Here is a 24,567-nt window from a genome sequence, read left to right as displayed (position 1 = left end):
TTATGTACAAGTTTCATGAATCAGATCCATAAACTTTCAAAGTTATGATGGTAATTCAACAGATACACCCAATTCGGCCAAAGTTCATTGACCTTTGACCTTGGTCATGTGACCTGAAACGCGCACAGGATGTTCAGTGATACTTGATTACTCTAATGTCCAAGTTTAATGAACTAGACCAATAAACTTTCAAAGTTATGGTAATTCAACAGATACCCCCAATTCGGCCAAAGTTCATTGACCCTAAATGACCTTTGACCTTAATCATGAGACCTGAAACTTGCACAAAATTTTCAGTGATGCTTGATTACCATTATGTACAAGTTTCATGAATCAGATCCATAAACTTTCAAAGTTATGATGGGAATTCAACAGATATCCCCAATTCGGCCAGTTCATTGACCCTAAATGACCTTTGACCTTGGTCATGTGACGTGAAACTCATGCAGGATGTTCAGTGATACTTGATTAACCTTATGTCCAAGTTTCATGAACTATGTCCATATATTTTCTAAGTTATGATGACATTTCAAAAACTTAACCTCAGGTTAAGATTTCGATGTTGATTCCTCCAACATGGTCTAAGTTCATTGACCCTAAATGACCTTTGACCTTGGTCATGTGACATGAAACTCTAATAGGATGTTCAGTAATACTTGATTAACCTTATGGCCAAGTTTTATTAACTAGGTCCATATACTTTCTAAGTTATGATGTCATTTCAAAAACTTAACCTCAGGTTAAGATTTGATGTTGACGCCGCCGCCGCCGTCGGAAAAGCGGCGCATATAGTCTCACTTTGCTTCGCAGGTGAGACAAAAAATGTACTGAAGAACATACAAATGCCTGGAATATAGAAAGCATGGATGATTTCATTTTTTCAGACACACTAGGTGTAGACGAAAAGAGTTTAAAAATTAAGACTCATTTCATAGCACAAAGAATAATTCTTTCAAAAATTACTTGAGATTGCATGTCATACTTTGGGCACTTTGATTTCAGTTCTAAAAATCCTGTGTAACTTTTAAAATCATGTTAAAATATCTCTGTGAAAGAGCCCCCTAAGCCTAAAGCAAATGTGTGGAATCAAACAATTGAAGAATTCATAAAAGGATTGCGTACATATCGCTCATCAAGAGGCACACAAAATTAAAACCAAAACATCAAGATACAGTATAAAAAATTTGTTATCTTGCATATTACATCATCTACATGAATCACTTCTATGGACTTCCCAATGACAAACCGTTTACATGATGTAGTTGTTACAACACAATACAAAAGCACATAGCATGTCAAAACCCAGTATAAAACTCATTAAAATATGTATAAAATGTATTTTATGTCTAATGATAATCTACATTACATGCTTCATTTATTTCCTGTACTTGAAATTATTCAAATGACTAGCATTAATAGCAATTCACACTACATACCACTTTACTTGATTGCAATTAAAGTGACACATCAAGTTAATTTTTCACTGTTTAAAAAGAAAAGGTTGAATTTAGAAAAAGCAGACAGAAAAGTAACAAGTCCTTGCTTAAATCAGACCTCATTAATTCTTATAATTATTCAATCAATATTTTTACTAAAGTGGATTTTTAAAATACAAATCAATGAAAATAACGAGAAAAATTCCATCTTCATTCCAAAGGATTATATACTAAGTGATTAAAACATGGAAAAGAAAAGTACATTCTTCTCAAGATGGCACTTAAAAAGAAGATGGAATGGACATACCTTACAAACATCTCAAAATTGGTTTTCATTCATTTGTGAAATTACACAAAGAATATGTTGAACATGCATTGCAGAAAAGTAAATAGTTGAAGAAACGTAAAATGAAATGTACATTATTTTATGGAAATGAACATACATGTATTTCAGGTTGTTTTAGTTTGATTTTCAGCCTAGTAAAGGCAGAGCTCCATTTCATTCTAATGTTGGTACAATACCTGCAATTCATTATATTGTGATATACAAAGTATAAAACAGGAACAATTACTGAATTTCTTAAAGGTCTTATCTCATTTAATGTCTTTACTGTTTAGCATTTTCAAGCAATGAAAGGGGAAATCATGGTGATGGTTAGCTTTTCAAATAATACAAATTTTTAAAATAGCATTCCAGTGCAATCATTAGCATGCGATACTGTTAGTTTTAAAAAATGAACATTTAGGATCCATTTCATAAAGAGTTACAACTATTATAGCTTTGCCAATTATGACAATTACCATGGTAACAGGGCTCGGCGACTAATAACAATCAAGGTTTCCATGGAAGTTACGATAAATGGCATATTTACTATAGTTGTCAAGTCTTTATAAAGTGGGCCCTAGTCAATCTCCAATTTTCTATACCAAAAGACCTCCATATAAAAAATGCACAAAAGGTGTAATAACATGTTAAAAATATCTTTCATTATTACTAGCCTCTTCGTGTGTATAATTGCAGCATATAAAGATGGTATATATCATGCAGTATCCAACACCAAATTAATGAATTGAATTTATTCAAAACAAATCACACATTAACCGTAATTTCACATAAATATACTAGTAAGCTTCAAAAGGGAATTGCACAAAATGTAGTTTCTTACTCTATGAATCTTCATCATTCCATGGATTAACATGTGTACCTAATTCCACAATGAGTAACTGTGATAAATAAATCAAAGGAAACAAATTACCATGGTGTACATGTATATATCAAGGTATGCCAGCACACCTGTACTTTCTCTCAATACATAACAGTGCATTTTACACAAGAGAGGTGACTTGTGATATATGAGAGAGTTTGTGAATTTGAAAAGCTTATCTGGGTCTAATAACACAAAGGTTAGTGATTTATTGCTACATGTAATGGCCTATCATTATTGTATGTGTATAGTAGACTAGGAACCAATCAGAATTATTATAGCAATTAATCGCTAATCTTTGTGCTATTGGGCCCATCTTGTCAAGTTGTAACATGGTTGAAAATATAGTGTACATTTGCAGCAAAGGCAAATATTCCAATATGTGAGGCAAATTTCTTGGGATCACAGAAATGCATGTAAGACGTACAAGGAGAGAGAAATGTAAATAAAATACCACATTTTGCATAATATTCTTACTCTGGTCAAAATAATTGCTTTGACTTTGGACATTATTTGACTATAATTTGACTGATGGAAAGTTGACTTATGCAGACTAAATTGTAATATAACAGTGATTACTGGTAAGACAAGTTTAAGTTTACTTTGATAATGCTATGGCTACTGAATAAAGAAATGGCTCCAGGTGAAGTACACGTACAATCATGTGCATGTACTTCATCGAAGTGGGCATATCGACATATTGGGCATATTGTAGCAACATTGAATGACTTCAAGGATTGAAAAGAGTTCTCTGTTTTACTAGGGGAGGCAGGCATTATCTTTTGTGGGGGCACATCATTTTACCTTGTCATACTCTCCAATAGTCGTACATGTACATGTGTGTAATGATTCAGAAATTTCCCCAATGAAATCTGCAGCATTTTTCATTATTCCAGGTAAAAATACAATTTTCTGGAAAAAAAATCTCTACCAAGATCAAACTCACAGATGACTGCAAGATTTTAAAATGACATACATGTATGGCTAATTAGCTATTGCACCCCCTTCAAGTACAAAGCATAGTAATATTGATTGTAGGCTATTTCCAGAAAATTTGAACATGAAATGATTCAACACCATGTTGATCACCTCTGACTTTAGAACCAAGTAAAATTGACGATTGATTATTCATCAAAAAATTGAGGCTTTGGACTCCTGAGAAATTTTAGTTCGCACAACGAAGATAATCTCTGGGGGGTTAAACATTGAAGGTGATAATGTACCACAAATCTGAGAGGACAATATACTTGTTTCTAATACATTTTATTCACAACAATTACAGATAATCAGTTCACACTGACACTTGAGGTAAACCACAATAAAATGGCGTTGCTATATTTCTGCTTAGAAATCAGATCAGTGGAGCTTTTGTGCGGTAATTTTTCCCTTTCAGCACCTTTCATTTATTTCAGCAGTTCTAACCCTGTGTTCAGAATATTTTCTGGAGAAGGGAATTCCCCATGCATACATGCAGGAGAATCCCCCTCCCCATTCTTGTAGTTTTTGATGATGCAGTCCCCTCTTTATAAAGGGGTTTATGATCCAATATTTGGAAAAGAGAAGAGATTGACCCTGAGTGAAAATTGATTGGCACAGCTCTGTTTTCATTGATGTGTGAAAATGTGAAAAGCGGTGCAGGGATAACATCCTGGCAGCCATTATCATGTAGTGCAGTGTTATTCCCCATATATAATTTGCATATTCTCCCTACCGCTCAGTGGTGGGGACTGGCATGCTTGATCATAAAATGAATAAGCTTGGGAAGAACTTCCTCTTCACTCACGTATTAGTCTGAACAAAGAGTCAGAATGTTCTTCATCTCTGCAGCAGCCTCTTTCAGACAAATAACTAGAAGACATAAAACACTGCATAGGTATAGTCCTGTTCTGATGAAGACCTACATCACTTGGAATTGCATACCAGAACCCTATACTGAAACCAAGCTTTTAAAAACCTCTTGAACAGTTGTGTTTTTGACATCTTGATTGCTCCATCCCATATATTCTCAAACCATCTTAAAACTACAAGCCATGTGCAAATATTCTAATGAATTCAACTTTCCACCAAACTGCAAAGGTGCTAGCTACAAAATATGTTTGCTATATACAAGATATATAAATATAACAAGAATTATTGTTCTATCTAAAACTTTACAAAGATAAAATGAGTTTGAAGAATGTCCATCAGCATCATATGTCACCAACTACTACATGTTCCTCCATGCCTTCGCTTTCTGTGATGAGAGCTCGTTCTAAAATCACTTTGCCTTCCTTGTACCTCTGAGATTCCTCTGTGGCAAATTCATAGATCCAACCAAGTTTTGAGTCACAGTTCTTGCAGAAGACATCTCGTACCATGTGACGTCCAGTTAACATGATCCTATCTTGGACCTCACTAAATGAGAGGTTGACCACTCGTTTGAAGAGGTATGCACGACCCGTTGACCCTGTAAAGCGTGTGGACATTAGTTCTGCCCTGTTGGTCAGTACAGTATCACAGTTTGCACAGGAGAACAATCTTGTGCCTCCTATATGCTCAAGGAAAACTCGCCCCATGATAGATGCTTGCTATAAATGCACTGGGGAAACAAAGCAAAGAATATAAATTTGTGGTTAAGTATGTGACTGTTAGAATTCGAACAGTTATGCATAAATGGAATATGAATGGAAAATGTACTTTCTATTGCAAAGAAATTTTCCAATAAAAAAACGTACAGAACAAAAACAATTTGTGTATACTTAACAAGAAAATATCATTCAACAAAACAACAAAACATCAATGTTGCTTTTACTCTCTAGTTTCTTTAAACCGTTTCTATTTGAATATGTTTATAAGTCATGTAGTTCATAGAAAAGAAATCAATGAGTGTAGGGTTATGACCTACTATTAATAATAGCTCTTTCTCTTAAGAAGATTATATCAAGTAAGTCACATGAGAAGCAAGCAAGTGCACTTTCTCAAAGCTGATTCACAATAGATTAATATTGATTGCAAACAACAATAACTCAAAGTGCACCTTAAATGACCTTCTTCAGAACCCTAGTAGCAAAATTGATTCTTTCAAGGGAACATGAGAAAAACTAATATATTTTCCTTTGTAATAGGTAGGATTATCAGCTGTTTAATCCCACCATAGTGACTATACTCTAGTGCATAAAGTCCTGTTGGAACATTTAGGCTGTACATTCAGACAACTTTTCTACAGAGAAAGGGTTTGTGCAGCAAATGAATAGCTCGAGTTTGATATCTGGATGATTTAACTGCAAGTGCCCTCTAGAGCTAACAACCCGGTCCCTAGAAATGGACTTGAGGCAAATGGTCTCAAGTTGTTCACTCGAGGGGAACTGTCCTTTCACAGGATGAAAAAAAGAGCTCACATCTAAGATGGAAAGAAATATTTTTGATTGAATGTACTATTCACAATTCCCAAGCAATGTATTTGAATTTTGTAGAGGGTAGCAGATAACTCGTTCTATTTCTAGTTGTATACAATGCTACATTCTGGGTAATGAATCTAAGACAAGCCTATCTATGTTTAGCACATTTTGCAACAAAGTTGCTGACAGCTTGAATATAAGTACATGAACCCCATTTTCCATATTTTATTTCAGAATGTGAATAAAAGACAAAAGTGGTACATATTGTAGGCCTATATTTTTTTCCAGCCTTGAGGGCTACATGTATGCATTATTAATAATTGCATTGGCCTTTATCAATTATATTTACTCTATTTTGAAGAACAACATTTCTTGAAATTTACTTGGGCTCTATTAATAGTCATACTAACTACTTTGATGATAGATCTATAGATTTAGGGCACGGATTTTCAAATGGTGGTGCGAGCGCCACTTGTGACGCACCGAGCCTTGCAGAGTGGCACGTGGGAGCCGGAAGGAAAAAAAAGGAAAAATATATGGCGGGAAAGTCTGATCTACTAGTAACCTGGAATTGATGTTTGATGAATATTTTATTACAAAGGGAAAACAAAAATCCAATTGTATTTGAAACTTAAGTCCTTATATTGATTTTAGTATGACTGTTACAAATAATATATGCATGTCATCACAAGGATAGAGATACACAATTTATCTCTGATCAAAGTGATCTGAAAACCCTGTTCCAGGTTTTGAAATGATGAAAATAAATCCATAATTTAAAAGAAGTCTTATAAATGGCAAGCTATAGTTTTAATAACTTGGACTCCGGGCAAAGAACATCTTATGTGACTCTGAGTTTAACTGAGGCAAAGTAGCCCAGAGATTAAACATTGCACTACCAGACTCCTTCAGTTGCAGTTCTGTTCATATTGCATCTCATATAGTTTCACTTATTTCCCATTTGGTTTGATGATTGATTTGAGTTGCTGCTTTGAACTTATATAATTTTCTCCCACTATTTTCTGCCTCAGCTAAACTCAGAATCACATAAATAATTTACATATATTCAAATCAAGTAGAGTCAACCAATCAAAAACAAATGAATGGAAGGATCGAACTAAAATGTAAGCATCCAATTCATAAAATAAACCAATAAGGAATGAGATGAAGATGACAACAATGTCTGGTGATTATGTAATAATGGAAGTAGAAACTATGGAGTCAGGTGAGGGATGGAATGAGTGGAACACCTGAAGAGAGAATAGAGAAGGAATGAAGATGACAAAAGAGAATGAGAGGAAAGGCATTCAGACTAGAATGAATGAATGATAACTGAATATCATTACACTCAAATAACCTAAGTCCAGACTGCAAGGGCAGTACTTAAAAGAAATGCAAATGAACTCAAGTCTAGACAAACAGAAATGTAAAACAGCTGAAGAAACCACAAGTCAAAGGAAATAAACAAAAGAGCACAATGACAAAATAACCATCCTACATTATGATCCCATTGCATGAACCAGGATTTTGAAATAGGGGGGGCGCCAGCGGCGAGGGAGCGAAGCGACCGAGCGGGGAGAGGGTGTGGGAGGGGGATACCCCCCTCCCACGGCAAGGACTTTTTCAAAAAATCATGTCCAAAAGTCGTATTTTGAGAGCACCTTCAGAAGAAAAATGCACACTTAAATCACTGTAACTTCATGAATAAAAGACACATACTGACTCATTTAGGAGCTGGTTTCCAGTCACACACCGTATAAGCGGTCATTCAAAACATTTGGCAAAGGCTCTTCACTTGCTTGCATCGTGTGATTGAAACGTCAAATTTAAATGATACGAAACTGAGACGTGTAATTGATAAGTTCCGAATAATCCATTCTGTTTATTGTCATTTGTGTATTTACATTGTGTGTTTCAAACGAGAATTGTTTAGTCGTATGGCAACATGCATAAAATTTGGTTCTTTTTTCCCCAAAATGCACAGTAAATTGTTACAAACTACAGAAAAAACAACATCATCTTCTGGTAATCAACCTTTTCCCTCGTATTATTTTCAAATCATCTTCAATAATCCAGTCATTCTGCACAACCTCAAAGTAATATAATGCTTCTTAAGGGGATTCTCATCATTAATACAATTTTGCTCCTTGATGATTCGTTGGAATGATTGCTTCGGCGAAACTTAGTTGGGGCGCCCTGGATAATATGCCTCTAAATCTACCAGAAAGTGTAAAAGTTAGTTTACATTAAATACAAATATGTCTGACCTATACATTTCAGTGAAAACGTAGATCACCAAGGCAGAATGATAATGCTGCGCACGTGGTGCCCGATATAGGGCTTCATCTTTGAGTGAAGAATAATCTCGGGGATAGACATTATCATTCGCATCGTTGACACTTTCTCTCGCGATCTGTTCCTTACAATTTACATGTATTTGCCATAAAGACGGACAAACACATGTTACAAAAAACACAAAATTTCGGGAAAAAATGATATCCAATCCAACATCTTCACACTGGTCACTGCACTGCAACTCCCGATTTCAAGTGGTGCAACTTTCCAACCAATCGACTTGCGCGCCCTGGTATTCCGGAAATTACATATTGCAATACAGTATGTGCATTTTGTGCGAACACAAAGGCCATGAGCGTAAGTTAAAATATAGTTTTGACTAGATCTAGCCCTTGAAATTGACTACATTGTACCAATCCAGTAAATATAGCCATCAAAAAAAAAAAAAAAAATCCCGCGAAAATAGGGGGGCGCGCGCCCGGGGCGCCCCCCTCTGGATCCGCCACTGTGAACTGCAGTAAGAAGTCTAATGGTGGCCCTAGCTAATCTCTTGATTGCATAATTTCATCAGACTTATTATAATTTGGCAAACTTCAAAGCCTGATAACACATGACCCTAAATACATGTAAATCTAAAGTCTACAGTACAGCACTGGCTCACTGCTACCATCCTGCCTGTGGAGAATCTACAGGTAGGACTATGGTATGCCAATGCTGTATTGAGCACACACTTTAAAAAAAATCAATAAAACATCACTTTTGTGATCAAAATTATTAATTTCTATACAGTTGCAATTAAATTTTCATTAGTTAACTTAGAATAATTTTTGTATTGACCAGAGCACTCAAAAACTTGAATTTAGGGGATATTTTTGTGTACGCCCTCTATTGGTGGAAAGTAATATGGCAAGAAAATTTTCATCTTACAAGCTTTTTTTTAATAAAGAAAAAATACTTTAAAGAATCAAATTTATTTGATTTATTTTATTTATAATTAAGTTATATTTAATGGAAAGCTGTAATGGAAACTGAAAGTGTAAAAAAAATCAAGCATTTGTCCAAAAGAAAAAGAATCCAAACATTGTCAACCTCATTTTCCAACACATAGAGATGTAACTGAGAACAAGGTTATATCAACATTGTTCATTGAACGATTGCAGTACAGTATGATGGTGGGCCCCAAGTCTGCGCACCTAACAATTTGAGTTAAGATTTAACATGAATTTCTTCTTCTTTCACAAAATATTTTGGTTAATAGTGTTCCTTACATTATTAAAAGTAAGTGTACCAAATTTCTCATTAAAAAATGAAAGAAAATATAAGATTTTCTTGAAAAAACCTCGGGCTGTCATTTTCAGATTGAAAAAAAAATGGTACCCCATGTCTGCGCACTCATTCACTTTGCACACGATTCGGGGATTTTGATGACAAAGGCTGCATTTTGAGGCCGTCACATGAAATGCCCTGAATTCATTATTTTTCCACCATTTTGAGTCGGATTTTTTAATGAATACCTGCCTATGTATTGCATGTGTAAAGTTCGTGCCCGTTGCGTATCTTCTTTTACTAGAATCGCGCAGATACGCGGGTGCGCAGACTTGGGAGACCGCGCAGACATGGGGGAACTGACCATACATATTTTTGCCTTGGGCCTGCCGCGCCGGCCCTAGGCTGTCTATATAGGTTTTATTCCCGGGTTGTATTATCCAAAGAACAAACTATTATGACAAGTCAGACTTCGAAACAAACACTGACTGACACGACTGCCGCAGCCTCTGTCTTAACCCAGGGAGCTCCGGCCTGCGAAGGCACAGACTGGAACCTCAAAAAAAAAAAAAACGCAAAGTTCTCTCCTACTCCAGTCTCGATCAGCCATTTTGTTATGAATTTTGAAAGAATTAGGAGAGGCATCGCAACAGAACTTTTCATTTTTTTGAGGTTCCAGTCTGTGCCTCGATGTCAGGATACTGCCACACGATAGACCTTCATCCATAATCGTGGTATGCCCTAAGTGCATAATTTCGGTGTTCACAATTTTCTTCGAAGTTATTGTGACCATAATCTACCCTACTCCCCTGAGTATGAGTAAATGCACGGTGAGCTCCCTGGGTTACCTCTGTCTGCACAAAGTAAATTTCATTTTTAATAGACCCTAGGCCTATATACTGAAACTTGAATAATTTGGCCAATAATTTTCTATACTAGTATCAAGTTCCAACCCTGATAGAACTTGTCTACATTGTTCATTGATACCACAAACAAAAGTCACAAAGGCAGCAGGAAGTATATGAAACTGCAAGTCTAGTTCAATCACAGTCACCAAAAGTGCCCACACACACAACACAGCTGATCATTTCACAAAGGCAGGTACTGTCGCAAGTGTGCCTGGGTTTGCCAGATCCAAACACTAACAGAGCAGAAAGAAACAGTCACAGATCTATTCATATCATAATAAATATTGGAGTAAAAAAATGTTCCCAATTATCAATTAGACATTATCTTGATACACCTGTAAACTTGCATTCTTACATGTACTTACAACTGTATATAGGCCTTCGTCTGCTCTGCCTTTTCAAGTAAAGACTGGAGTGATGATTTGATCAGCAATAATATCATTTGCAGCAAGCTAGCATAGAGAACTACACATATCGCGCCGGTCCGATCGCGAGCTCACTCAAGGCATAATTGGGCAGGCCACATAGGCACAGTGTACTCTAGCTCTCGCTCTGTGTGTACGATCAATCGAGATCGAGAATTACTTCCGCAAACATACGGTGACATCATCATCGTCGGTTTGGCTCATAACAAAACCACGTGCTCAGCAGCGCGCCAATCGCACGCTATGGCGCGTTTAAATGGTCATTATTATGCAAGAATACATTATTTGGGATGGAAGAGTGAATTACAAGTAGAAACAAGCAAGTTAACAAATTGAAACCTCTATCAAACTGCCCACTGCCCGCATTAATCACGAAATTATCGGTGCGGGGAAGGGGGGGGGGGGGGCGCACCATGTGAAAGTACTAAAATCATAGATTTATGGCTCCCGGGGTATGACTACTAATACTAGTAGTCGATTCAGCCATTAGCTAAAATGCGGTTAAAATAGGGAGTGACAACATTTTTGCTGGCTTGTCCCCGGGGCTTTTCTAGTTATTCAGGGGACTGCGAGACGAACTGTCCCGTTATTTTTTGCTGGATACCCTTGTTGATTTTTCTTATTTTTTAATTCCAGATTATTCTAGATTCCTGGGAAAAATGTAAAATGACCTTAATTTTTTCTTTACTGATGTCCTTTTATTTTTTTATTTTTAATTAAATATTATTTATGTATTATTGTTATTTTGTTTATTCATTTTATTTATCTATTTAACATTATTATTATCATTTTTATTTATTTATTTATTTATTTTTTTTTTGGGGGGGGGCTTTTGAAGTTTTGCTCTTTATGCTATCATGCCAATTAACACTCTGAAAAAGTTAGACTCTGGAACCACCCTTGTATTTGATATGTTGCATCATGTGACATTGGAATAGCATTTGTTATTTTCCCACAAGCTCTGATATACAATGCAATTAATAGTCCAAGACAATTGAAGTGCAATACCAGTGGCCACTCTTATTGCCCTGGGAACTGGATATTCCTTTTATATAAGCTTCATGAAATATGAAAACAACTAAGATTAATGATTTGTCAAAATCAGATAAAAACATATTTGATAACTAAACTCTAAGTTCATTGACCTAAAAAAACATTTGACCTTAGCTAAGAAACAAATCTGATAACCATATCAGTTTTATTTAATTTAACAGTTTTATCAGTAAATTGATCTGACATTACATTTTACGTTGGCCCAGTGACCTATCTCGGGCCAAATAATAAGTGAAAAGTTTCATCAAATACTTCAAGGTCTTTATACTGTCATAGTTATGCCAGTTAAAAAACTTAACCTTGGTTAAGTTTCTATGATGATGTTGCTGCCTTTGGATACATCATCACAAATCATTTTAAACATTTTTTTTCTCTGTACAATACATTCAAAGAATTATCAGTATCCAACTCTTAACTAGACTAGAATTCAGGGGCAAGTTGTAAGGTACAAGATCCTCTCCAAATAAAGGCATCATGCTCATAGAATGATGTTAAAGGAAAATAATAAAATTCAAGTTCTCTCTTGCCAATACATCAGTATCACAAAAATCTCAATCTCGCTAATTTTGCATTTCTCATAAATCTTTTCTTCATTCCTCAATTCCCCATGGTCCCGTAAACTTAATATGTTGTCTTATCACAACCATAAGACATTCAAAGATCATCAAGTCACTTCTGTTGGACCTATCTGTTGAGACATTCCCTAAATATATCAATTTGCTTGTAATTTTCTACCCCACCCCTTGAAAAAAAATAAAACAAAAGCAATGTAACATAATTTTTTTAATTATCTGTAAAAATGACAATCATTCTATTACACTACAGGTACAATACATGCAAATTAACAAAATGGAATGTGGAGTCATGTGTGTGAATATATATATATATATAGCCTACAGCCCTACGAAAAGGCGAAGTCTATGAAAAAATATGTGCCAAAGGATTCTGGAAGAAATTGTGTAATTGCTGATAAATAAGCAAAATAAGCGCGGATTCGGTCACTTCCGTCAGGTCTTTATTCCAGCAATATTAATACACAGTCCCACGTGTGCCTATCTGTGTTGGTAATCTTCAGTGTGAACATTTTTCAGCGTAGATTTCAAGATTTCACAGAGTTCAGTTTATGAACTGTACCAGATCTAGATCCTCGATGATATTCTGACAATTAAGCCTGGTTTTACAGAATTTCTCATGAATTCAGTGTTTAGTGCAACTACTGGCATTTCTTTAATTACACATTTGATATTCATTCAAACCAATGAGGAATTATCGATCAAATTTAAAAGAAACCGCTGAGAAGCTTACTCATCACCACGTAAAGAAGAACAGTGACTTTCAATATTGTCATTTTGCAACTTTTGAAATTTGAACTTGCCCCACATTTCAAGGCACTGCACCTCCATGGGAACCATAATCATATCATGTAAATGCTCTATTCATTGATATTAATTACATATTGATATTTACTAAAACCGAGGAGGGATTATCCATCAAAGTCAGATTTCCAATCTTTTTTTGAGGAGTTTATATAATATATATATATTTATCACAGCACAAACAGATTACACACAAGTAAAACAATAATGCACTCTTAAAAAATCAAACAAAATGAGGGGGAACAGGCATTGAGCATGCCATTTATTTACTATTTTCCGGAGAAAGAAAATCTGAAGGTACTTTTATGTACCGGTAATATACATGACATGTACTTTGTATGCAAAGCACTAGGAATAAACATTAGGAATAAACATTGGGAGTAAATGCCCATTCAAAAATGTGACTTATGAATGATAAAACCAAGTTAGGCAAGGTCCTTGGAATCATCCAAATTATCTTGTTATAGCAGAAGTATCGAAGTACTAAAAAGTCTAAAAGAGATTACAGAGAAGCAATTCTGAATATTATCCACAAAAATTAGGCAGGAATATGGAACATCTAATCAGGAAGTTGGCATGGCCGGCTTAATTGTGGGTCAAAAGTTTTTCTTGCAATTATCACATTCTGATGGTAGCAAATATTACATTTTGGAATAACAAATGAGTGTAATACTGCAACAACTTTAAAGGGGAGAGCTATGGGAGTAATTGCAATTGTTCTGGCTTAATTTGTTCATTCAATGAAGGTCTTCAATACAGCCACCACTAGATTGAAGGGTTAACCTATCAATTCATATGAAGTTCACAGGGTTCTTCATCATAAAAGATACAATCAATTGTACAAATAAGATTAACTGTAAAGTCTGATACCCCTTTCATAAACCCAATTACGCGGCTAACAGCAGCATAATTTGGTCGTAAAATTGGAGGAGGACCAGAGTTATCCACATTATTTTGATGCTGCAATTATCCGCAAAATAGCAGCATCGGGACCAGATTTTGACTTTATGAATGCATTTCGAAAGTAATGCGGATAATTGCTATGGAGCGGTCACCCTTTTCCAACGCAACCACATCGGAGGGGGTGTGTGCGGTTGCCATGACGATTGTCCTCCTTTATCAGGACGGGCGCTCATAAAAAATAGTGCGGATTATTTTCGGAGTTTATGAACGCAATTTTTATTGAATTATCCGCATTACTCTTGGGCGGCTAATTGGAGGATAGGTTTATGAAAGGGGTGTGACACACCATGTACAAGAGTTAAAATCAACAGTAATAAATTGAATGACTTGTCATTCAAAACACTCAAATCAGTCCCTCTTTTTTTTTTTTTAAAGAGGGTACCCTTAGACTTAAAAAAAAACATATGAAAGATTACAATAGAGTTTTAGCTCTCTAAGAGGTTAGAACCAAGTCTCTACCCTTTTGTATAATGTTTAATTTTAGAACAGAGGATAACATACCAGTATTAAAGTGCGAGAGCACCCAACTCAATCATGTTTGAGAAGTTCTTAAACAGATCATCAACAGTTTCTGCATTTACACACAACTTGGGCCTAATTCGAAAGAGAAAACGGGATGCAGTAGAAACTTTGGTATGATGGAGTAATTAACTGCTTGATTCATTGAAAAAATAGTTCTTCATGACATATTCTTTATAATCAAAACTTTCAAGTGTTTGCTTTTACATATATTATACCATGGAAAAACACTGAACTGAAATTGAAAGTCACATGCATCACCTTATTTTCATAAAGGCTAGAACTTCATTTTATAGTTTTTCTGCTACTATCAATTAGATTCTACCTGTGCCATATTATATATATGTAGTAATCATCTAAGAATTATCCGAAATTCCAAAATAAGGCACAATTATGGCTCCAAGTATAATAATGAATTTCTTTATTTGTGTACCGTTTTTAAGTGATCACTTAAAGTGACATCTTATATATACCTACATTACATGATCATTATGAAATAAATGAAACATTTTACCATTTTGTTTAGGAAACCACATACAATGTCCACAATTTGTGCACAAATTTAATATAGGAGGGTATAAGAAACCAATGTAGATGACAAAATAAAGTGCTGCTGGATAAAATGAACTGCAGTTTAAATTAATGCCAAAATATTGGATAAATCCATATAAATCATTAGAAAAAAAATATAACTGTATGAGAGAAAGTGAGAGAATGTACTTTGAGGACCACAAATGCTAACTATGATGGATTCAAAAGCACATACCTCAATAGCTTGAATAACTATAAACGTATTTGTAATCTGAGAATCGAAAATTAACATTGTCCAATAAAGAATCTCGAAAGTATTGATTTACCCTTAATTCACTTAATCTTATCGCATCAATGATTTAAGCCAATGATTTAACAGTGAAATGGTTAACTGCTACTTTTCTTATAATTTCATGCCACTCTTATTTTTCAGCTCCCTATCCAAAGCCTGAGCCATTTTTTTCAGCATCTTTCGGCAGGATTCCCATCCAGCCTTTGCCTATCTTATCCTATTATTTCTGCATCTCATTTTAAAAGTGGGATCGGGCAAGCAGATACGAAATCCTGCATGCGATCCAGTCGCCAACAAACAACTTGTTATGCTACCTTACATCTCCAATAAAGTAAAATTAACGCTTTCAAATATTTCCTATATTTTATAGAAAAAAATATACATGTATCTATGTACAAGAAAATAATGTAATAATATATATTTCCCAATCCCATTATAACATCACCTGCTCCTTACCCAACCCATCACATACACCCACACACTCTCTCTCTCTCTTTATCTCAAATAACAAAGTTCATTACCCTCAATGACTAAAGTTCTTTCAGATTGATAGCTACGTCTCTCCAGCAAAATATTAACCAATTCAGTCTTAGCAATGAAACATACATTTCAATAGGATTACCAAATACTCACTAGTACTTGTAGTAAAGTTATGAAAGTAATCTTTTGCAGGCCTTTACAAAAAGAAATTTCCGTTAAAAACTTAATCTAAAAAAAAAACTTTCGCTATTTATAAATGGGCGTTTAAGGCTTTAAAAAAATACTTTCACCAAAAGTTGCTAAAATTTCATATTTTGCAACTTTAAATCCACAAAATGGTTATCTGTTTGCCATATTTCCTTAGAATTGTTTTCATTTAGTTGAAAACTATAAAGAAAGCCAGTGAAAAATATTCAGCTCTTTATTAACTCTGGCTAAAATTTAACATTTTGCATCTTTAAATCCATGAAATGGTCATTTATTTTCCATATTTCCTCAATTTTTTTTAAAATTAGTTGAAAACCATCAAGAAAATTAAGAATATTCACCTCTCTCTTGTCTTTTCTTCATCATTTTATAATACACTTGGTCAATATATTTTTTTTATTGTAGTCCCATATGTACATGTAGACTTTCATGATTTTTTTTCATGGTGTTACAACATTAACAGAAAACAATCATTGATCGTTTTGAACTTGGTGAACACCATGAAAGTCTACATGTGGGACCACAATAAAAAAAAAACATTTACCGAGTGTAACATCATCATAAATCAGAGTCAAGAAAGAGCTGAATATTCTTCATTTTTTCGGTAGTTTCCAACTAAATCAAAACAATTTCAAGGTAATATGGAAAATACATGGCCATTTCATGGATTTTTCAAATGTGAAATTTTAGCCATGTTTTGGCGGGGTTTTTTTTGTTTGCATCGGCAAATTGCGCAAGATAGTAGCGCATGCGCAGTCATTGCACACATAGAACGTAAGATGTGATTGCATGGTTTTTCGAACAAGGTATCTGGCGATAAATTATTGGTAACTGGCGCTGATTTTACATCAGTTTCCACATTTTTTTTTACTGGTGTGACATAATATGAGAGATATGTGTGATTATCCAATAGATATTGAAATTTATTATTTTATTTCCAAAACAACCATTTGCCTGATCGGGCAATTGACTTTGAGAAATGCTTGCCCACACGTCATTTTCACTTACCCCGGGCAAGCATGTTTGTCACGCCATGCTTTTGTTTTTTTCAATTCTGATTCACTGATGAAAAAAAAATAGTACCTACTGTACATGTAAAACCAATATTGTTGCACATTTTTTTTTTTACATTTAATTAAGAAAAAAAAAGTTTAATAAGGTTTTTTCTAAGTGAATATGTTCATTTATTCTGTGAATTTTTTTTCATCATAAATTTAGACTATACCACAGTGCTTAAATGGCAGATTTTTCATACACACTGTCTTGTCAGTGCTATCCGAGTATACATGTAGCTAATTAATAAAAAAATATAGATCCACTGAAGTTGGTCTACATTTAAACAGCATATTTTGAAAGTATAACAAAAACCTGGATGCATTTTCCCCTCTAAAATTAGAGAATTACTTAAATCTTCACATGTACATGATCAAATAAAAGGGACATATATCGAAAAGTTAGAAAGGTTAAAATGACGGATCGTGTCTCGAAAATACACAAAGATCAAACAATACTGCATTTATGTACAAAGACATACAATCACAGGTAAATGTATCTTCATTATCATTTTAAAGCTAACATCTTCACTAGATTCATCTTGGCATTTTCAATTGACTGCTAGATTGTTGGGATTGAGAAATGGACATTTCTATTGAAGTTGTCATTAAAATTGTTACTTTTACTAGAAATCGATGGAAACTGTGTACAAACCAGTGACATTTCCATCTGTTGTAAGAGCAGTCCAATAGAACTTAATGACAGGTCTTATTCTCACATCCAAATAATGAAGAAATATACAGAGTAATGTACAATATGTACACAACATGACTCCTCCCAACCTTCTACACTGTGAATTGCCATCTGGATACAGTCAATCCTTCTCTCCCCGAATCTAATTCTTCATATTCTATCTATGTGCATAGCATGGCACCCATCTTATTCATAGAAGTTAACCTTCAAGTTATGAATGCTTTTTGCACATGCTTGGAGTAACCAGATCTTCAATTACTACTTGTATCACTTGTGTTGGGCTCCTCAAAACCATCTCTTTCGGTGATCAGTGCCCTCTCCAGAATTGTGCGACCTTCTTTGTACCTCTGGTTGTCCTCTGTTGCAAATTCATACATCCAGCCTAACTTGGTGTCGCAATTCTTACAGAAGACATCGCGCACCATGTGCCGTCCAGTGATCATCATACGATCTTGTACATCACTGTATGATAGATTAACAACCTGGAAAATAGAAAATAATTGTAATGATCCTTAAAGATAAGAATTCACTTGTGTTATCGAAACATACATGTACGATGATGTTACCTATATTAACAGAATCCAACAAAACGACTATCAAATGTTGCATGTAAATATGAGCCAAATGAATCTGGTAGAAAATTTCTTTAACAGTCTCATTATGAATAGTAAACTACTGATGAATCCTTTATTTAGACAGGTGATTTCAAGGCATCTACTGGTTCAATGCACATCTTTTAATCATCAAGATTTGAACTTTTCAACATCAATATTTCACAGAATTTGATATTACTTTAGTCTTTAAAATTCCCAACAATTCCACATTTCTGTTTCAAGGAATTCACTTGCGATTATAAAAAAATAATTTTACTGAAATTAATTTGTATAAATTACAAAGAATTACCTTATTGAAGAGGAATGCTCTCCCTGTTGAACCAGTAAACCTTGTTGATAGCAACTCGGCTCTGTTGGTGAGATTGGAATCACAGTTGGCGCAAGAATAGAGTCTGGTGCCACCCATGTGATCAAGGAACACACGACCCATCTTGGCAGATGAACAGCGTTGAGATCTAAAACACGGAAATATAAACCCACATCTTTTGAATTACATGCATATTCATGCCATTACAGTCCTTTAAAAAAGGCTAGGTCACTTTTCATTAATAAAAATTACTCATAATAAAAAAAATTACTCAAAATAACAATGAGATATACCTGGCTGGTGAGACGTCTTTTCCTTTAATTTTTCATTAAAAGACATCCAACTTAAAAAGTTGTGAGATGTCATTTGAGAAAGTATAATAAAGGGAAAGTCCACCCCAATAAAAAGTGGGTCTGAAAAAAAAAAACACAGAAAAAGTCAAACAAGCATAACACTGAATTTTCATTGAAAATGGATGTGAAATAAGTTCTGAATTTAAAAATTTAATTTATTTTTTTAGATTCTCGCCTACATGTAGATCTTTCACAAAACAGTTCAGTCATACAGCAGCATTTCGGCTTCGTTAGAATTCTCAGTCACACATCACTTCGCTTGGATTTGTTGTAATTTTTATATGGACTAAGGGTAATGACCAAAATCATGCAAACATGAAGTGAACAAATGAGTGAGCTGCTGCCTGCTGATGCCCCAGGCAGATCTTTCGGTCACTAACTTTAGCCTGTCTATGGCGAAGCCAAGCATTGCCAAGCAAAGTGATGTCTGAATGAGAATTTGACAATAACCTGCTCAAGATACAACCGAGCTCTTACAGCCGTTCCCAATTGCGATATTCGGAAAAGTGGTGGGCATAACAGGTAATTTCAAGTTAGGTATTTAGTATTCATGTTGAGAACGTAAAAAGGCAACTGAACCGAGCTCCAACACCAAGCTGGGTTCAGAGGAATGTTACCAATCGCATTATCAATAGCATATGACGTCATGCCTCTGCCCTGCTGATCATCTCATCTTGTACACACGCGTGGCCAAATTATTTCCAAAGTCCAAACACCCCCTTAATAAGTTTTTTCTGTGTGCAAAATAACCCCTTAAACAAGTTTTTTTGCAGGCATTATTTACACATTTTGGCCCCTAAACAAGTTGTCGCCAGTAGGATACATTGTACTAAAAAGAATCACCTTCTTTATAAGCATTGTCAAAGACATTGCTCAAATCCTACTATAAATTTCCTAAATAATTATTTCAAAAATAGTGACATAAGTGATAAACATGTAAGTTTATTCAAACCAATCAAGTGATATAGTACAAATATTTAGTACAAAGGTTGGCAAAGAGAATATAACAGGAGAGGTTAGGACCCCATAGTCGCAGAGCTTATAAAAGGGGCCCCTTGATGAACGTAAAAAACAGGAAGATGTATAAAACATTATAGCAAACTGGAACCTCAAAAAAACGAAAAGTTCTCTCCCATTTTGTTACGATTCATAACAAAAATGGCCGATCGAGACGGGGGTAGGAGAGAACTTTTCGTTTTTTTGAGGTTCCAACTTCCAGTTTGTGCCCAGATGTCAGGAAACTGCCACTTGTTAGACCTTCATCCATATAATCGTGGTAAGTGCTTGATTTCTGTTTTAACTATTTATACGGAGAATTATTTTGACCATACTTCATGCTTGTCGGGTGAGTATGCCAAATTACACGTAAGGTCCTGGGCTCCCGCCCGCGGAGGCCGTAGCGGGCGGGAGTTCCCTGGGTTACTTTGCTGCTAGAAAATGTGAAGATGTTGCTACAATACAGCAGTAGGCCCTACCGTACATTTAACTACATTGTTCACTTTGTATAGGCCTAGTCCTAGACCAAAAGCTTCGCCTTCGGTCTCTATTTTGTTAGTTGTTCAGCTGAACTCCGTTGGCTTCACTCACCAAATACAGAGACCGAAGTTCTAGCGCGATCTGTACAGGGGACTCAATGGCCATATGTTTATGTACTTAAGATCGGATAAAACGGGGAAGCGAATCTGCGCGTCAGCCGAGGTAAGTCACTGTTTTTGTTCCTTTCAACCTCATTTTTCTCTGTTTTTTGGCAATTAATACCAAGAGGGAATATAAATTTGCAATTTGGTCGAGTTAAATTTCAAAATTTTAATTCATTAAAGACAAAAATTGAAGAGCCCCGACGGGGGATTTTGCATTACAAGTCCCCTAATGGTGGCTGCACGATAGCGAGCTGTCTGTGTACGAGGAGAAAAAAAAATGTTAAAAAACTCCTCGAAACAGACGGCTGCCAGCTGTCTAGCCTAGTCCTAGAATGAAAATTTGAGGCAAATTTGTCTATTGACTTTATTGACACATGTCTACAGCACAAATCTGGTGCCAGTGCCCATCGTACCAGAATATGACCCCGCTCCCTGGGTTAATGCATGCCTTGTCCTAATGCATGTTGTTGATGCATGACGATGGCTCTTCATCAATCCCATGGCTATGCAGATAATGCACGAACCGTACGCCCCCGCGATCCCTCTCTGGCCACTGCCACTGCGCTGTTCATGGTCTCCGAATAAAAAACGGAAGTCGACACTCATTACATACTCATAATTCAGACTAATTGGCTTCAAAATAGTCTACTAAACTTTATATGAAGTAAGCCATAATTAACTCACCACATTAATGCTTTATTTCTTCACAGAGTTGAAAAATTACTCAACGCGCGAGAGTACCTCGTGTTGATGCTACGACGACGTCACTCGATTGTAAACATTGCGATCGATATTTCATTTTCCGATATTATTGATTGGTGGAGGTGCATGAGATTTATTTTCGAGAGAAAAAAACAACAACTTTGAAATATGTTTTGCGCGGGGGTCTGTTTCATAAATAACTTACGACTGTTATCACCAGAGGCGTACAGATGGAAGGGGGGGGGGGGGGCTGAGGGCTCACCCTAGCCCTCCCCCGCGGACTCCTACGGCGCGACTACTACTGTATATAACGATAACATACTACCAACAGCATCATACTACATCATACATCAGACTACTTTTTCTACTATCACTACTACTACTACCACTTCTACAACGAATACTATACTACGGTACTACTACTACCATTACCACCACTACGTACGTTACTACTACCACTACTATATTACTACCACTATATAGTCTTCGTTGAGTAGTACGCAGTAGTAAGTAGTAGTAGTAGTAGAAGTAGTAGTAGCAGTAGTAGCAGCAGTCGCAGTAGTGCTTTTGCCGGGGGGGGGGGGGGAGGGGGCACTTACATTGATGAGTGGATACCATGCACGACCAAAAATCACTTTAAAAGGATGTCTCTTTCAACATAGGGCACGTTACGTACGTAACATAAGGGTGTCAAAAACACTAAAATAATGAAAAAAAGGGTATCTATTTTTGCTAAGAAGGCTACATGTTTAGGGTCAAATTTGCAAGGGTATAAAAAATTAAGACTATTTTGTTTTATAATTAGAGGATGTACTTTTTGCCCCAAGAGTCAACACATGTTTAGAGTACGATTTGCGCGGTGTGGGAGGTAGGGCTGTACTAAACCCAATGATGTAGGTAAAGGTAAAACCGATGGCCGACGTCATCCATATTGAAAAATTGCTGTACTTGTTAAGGGTTCAATTCAGGGAATACTTGCCAAGAGTATCGTTTTGTTTCCAATACTCTCATTCTCTCTATACTATAGTCCCGGACTATAGTATAGAGAGAATATAATTCAGGTTCCCGTGGGGATATTGTCAGGAAAGAAATTTAATTATAGACATGTTTCAGTTAAAGTTTAAACATGTATTCAACATTTACTTGATCTAGATTAGGGTAGGCTATAGACAAGCATGTACATATGTTTTGAATATTTCAAAAGCAAGCGCTGGAAACGTTTGATACCCCCCCTTTAGAGTACAAGTGTACCAGGTTGATGTCATATTTTGTACAGGTGTTAGAAATATTTCTTATTGGGTGAAGCATGTTCATACAGGTGTCATAAACAGCCAATACAGTGCTGTAGCATTGATGAATGTAGGTGTACGGATGCACAGGAAGTGAAAGGATTTTATTAATAAGAATGTGTTGCTTTTAAAGCATTCATCTGTTATTGAAATTCTTTGAATTATTTTATAGAAATTTGACAGTTGGGAGAACCTCCTAAGCTAGAATAAACTACAGATGTTAGTACAGACAGTCGAAGTTAAACCTAAGGGACTAAGTCGGTGATAACGACCCCAGCTGCCGCCGGTTCTCCACCGACATGATTCGTCAAATTTCATGTCATCATTGGGGGCTCGATCTCGTCCACTATTTCATCGAAGCCACGTATCTGATCTGGGGGCTACTCATCAAGGGGCAACACTGCAGAGGCCGAGTGGAAGAGACATCGCAAGCTCCGGAGGCCGGGAACTGGACCGACCACCAGGGCCGAGTGAGGCATGTCAGACCAGAAGAGATGATGGAGCCTGAGTTAACAATAATTATATTTTGTTGTCAATATTCATGTATATTTTCATGTACAATTATTGTAAAATAATCAAAAGAAAACATTATTTGAGAGGTTTGATTAAATATTTTGATAACTGTATTTATCAGTTTTACGTATTCCTTATTTGGTGTCAAGCAGCAGTAGGTAAATAAAAAAAAAAGTCACTCCCATGTGACAGTTTGTCTGACATTTCATAATCTGTTCAAATTATATTATTTTTAGCTTGGAGAACCCAAAATGGCAAATTAACGAGTTGATCTGGCTATTCAAACAGAAACAAAATCTTGTTTTAGGTATATAAGGAGGGAGAAATCAAATTGTTTCATATTTCATATACCAGGTAGGCAGGTAGTTAAAATCAAAATTCCCTCATTTACATATCCACTAGGATGTGCATACAACTGTTTTTTTTATAAACAGAAAATTCTAAATATCGCAGACTTGGACTTTGATTTATACTGTACATAGGCTGTAAGAATAATAATTAAAAAAAATAAAACAGAAAATTAAAGCTGTGCACATGTTCATTTGGAAGCAAAAATTAGCAAACACCAATACAGTCATAACAGAGATGCTAAGTTCAAAGACCAGCTAAGCGTGAGATTTTCTCATAGTGTCATTCAACGTAGATCACAGTCATTGTGTATAATACATATGGTGATAGGCTGCGATACATGTGTGAGAGAGAGATTTGAGGGAATGCACGAGACTTGGAATATCTGTACACAAATTGAAGTCTTCCAACCAAACTCCAACTAGAGTTCAATAGTAAGAGTAGGATAAACTATTTCATGAGACTCCAAACTCATCATGGTAAAACAATGTCAAGACATTTATTTCTCTATTTGTAGCCTGCTTGGGGTTGAAGTCTTTGATTTCTTATATTTTTTTTTCTCTCACAGCTGGATGGGACGAGAAGACCTTCCCCCATGGGTTGCTGTACAAATTTGGGAAACACATATAACATATCATAAACTGAATTTAAAATAAAAGAATAGATATAAAACAAAAATTGAGAAGAATAAGCTCCACTGGGCATGTTGCCATTTGCCATAA

The 24,567-nt window shown here is 35.6% G+C and overlaps 2 protein-coding genes across 2 annotated transcripts; both read right to left on the bottom strand.

The window, feature by feature from the left end:
• Positions 1 to 2,469: 2,469 nt before the first annotated feature.
• Positions 2,470 to 5,203, bottom strand: LOC121419176 (protein yippee-like 5). The gene has a single exon (XM_041613523.1). It carries the CDS (start codon positions 5,194 to 5,196, stop codon positions 4,831 to 4,833), a length of 366 nt encoding a protein of 121 aa, XP_041469457.1. The 5' UTR covers positions 5,197 to 5,203; the 3' UTR covers positions 2,470 to 4,830.
• Positions 5,204 to 16,844: 11,641 nt separating this feature from the next.
• LOC121419175 (protein yippee-like 5) lies at positions 16,845 to 21,786 on the bottom strand. The gene is made up of 3 exons (XM_041613522.1): positions 21,678 to 21,786; positions 18,983 to 19,148; positions 16,845 to 18,561 (listed from the first exon to the last, which is right to left on the bottom strand). The coding sequence occupies exons 2-3, from the start codon at positions 19,121 to 19,123 to the stop codon at positions 18,331 to 18,333; spliced, it is 372 nt and encodes a 123-aa protein (XP_041469456.1). The 5' UTR covers positions 19,124 to 19,148; positions 21,678 to 21,786; the 3' UTR covers positions 16,845 to 18,330.
• Between the last annotated feature and the right edge of the window lie 2,781 nt (positions 21,787 to 24,567).

Source organism: Lytechinus variegatus, chromosome 7, assembly GCF_018143015.1.
Source record: "Lytechinus variegatus isolate NC3 chromosome 7, Lvar_3.0, whole genome shotgun sequence".
Classification (NCBI taxonomy): Eukaryota; Metazoa; Echinodermata; class Echinoidea; order Temnopleuroida; family Toxopneustidae; genus Lytechinus; species Lytechinus variegatus.
This window is presented reverse-complemented; position numbering and strand designations above follow the sequence as displayed.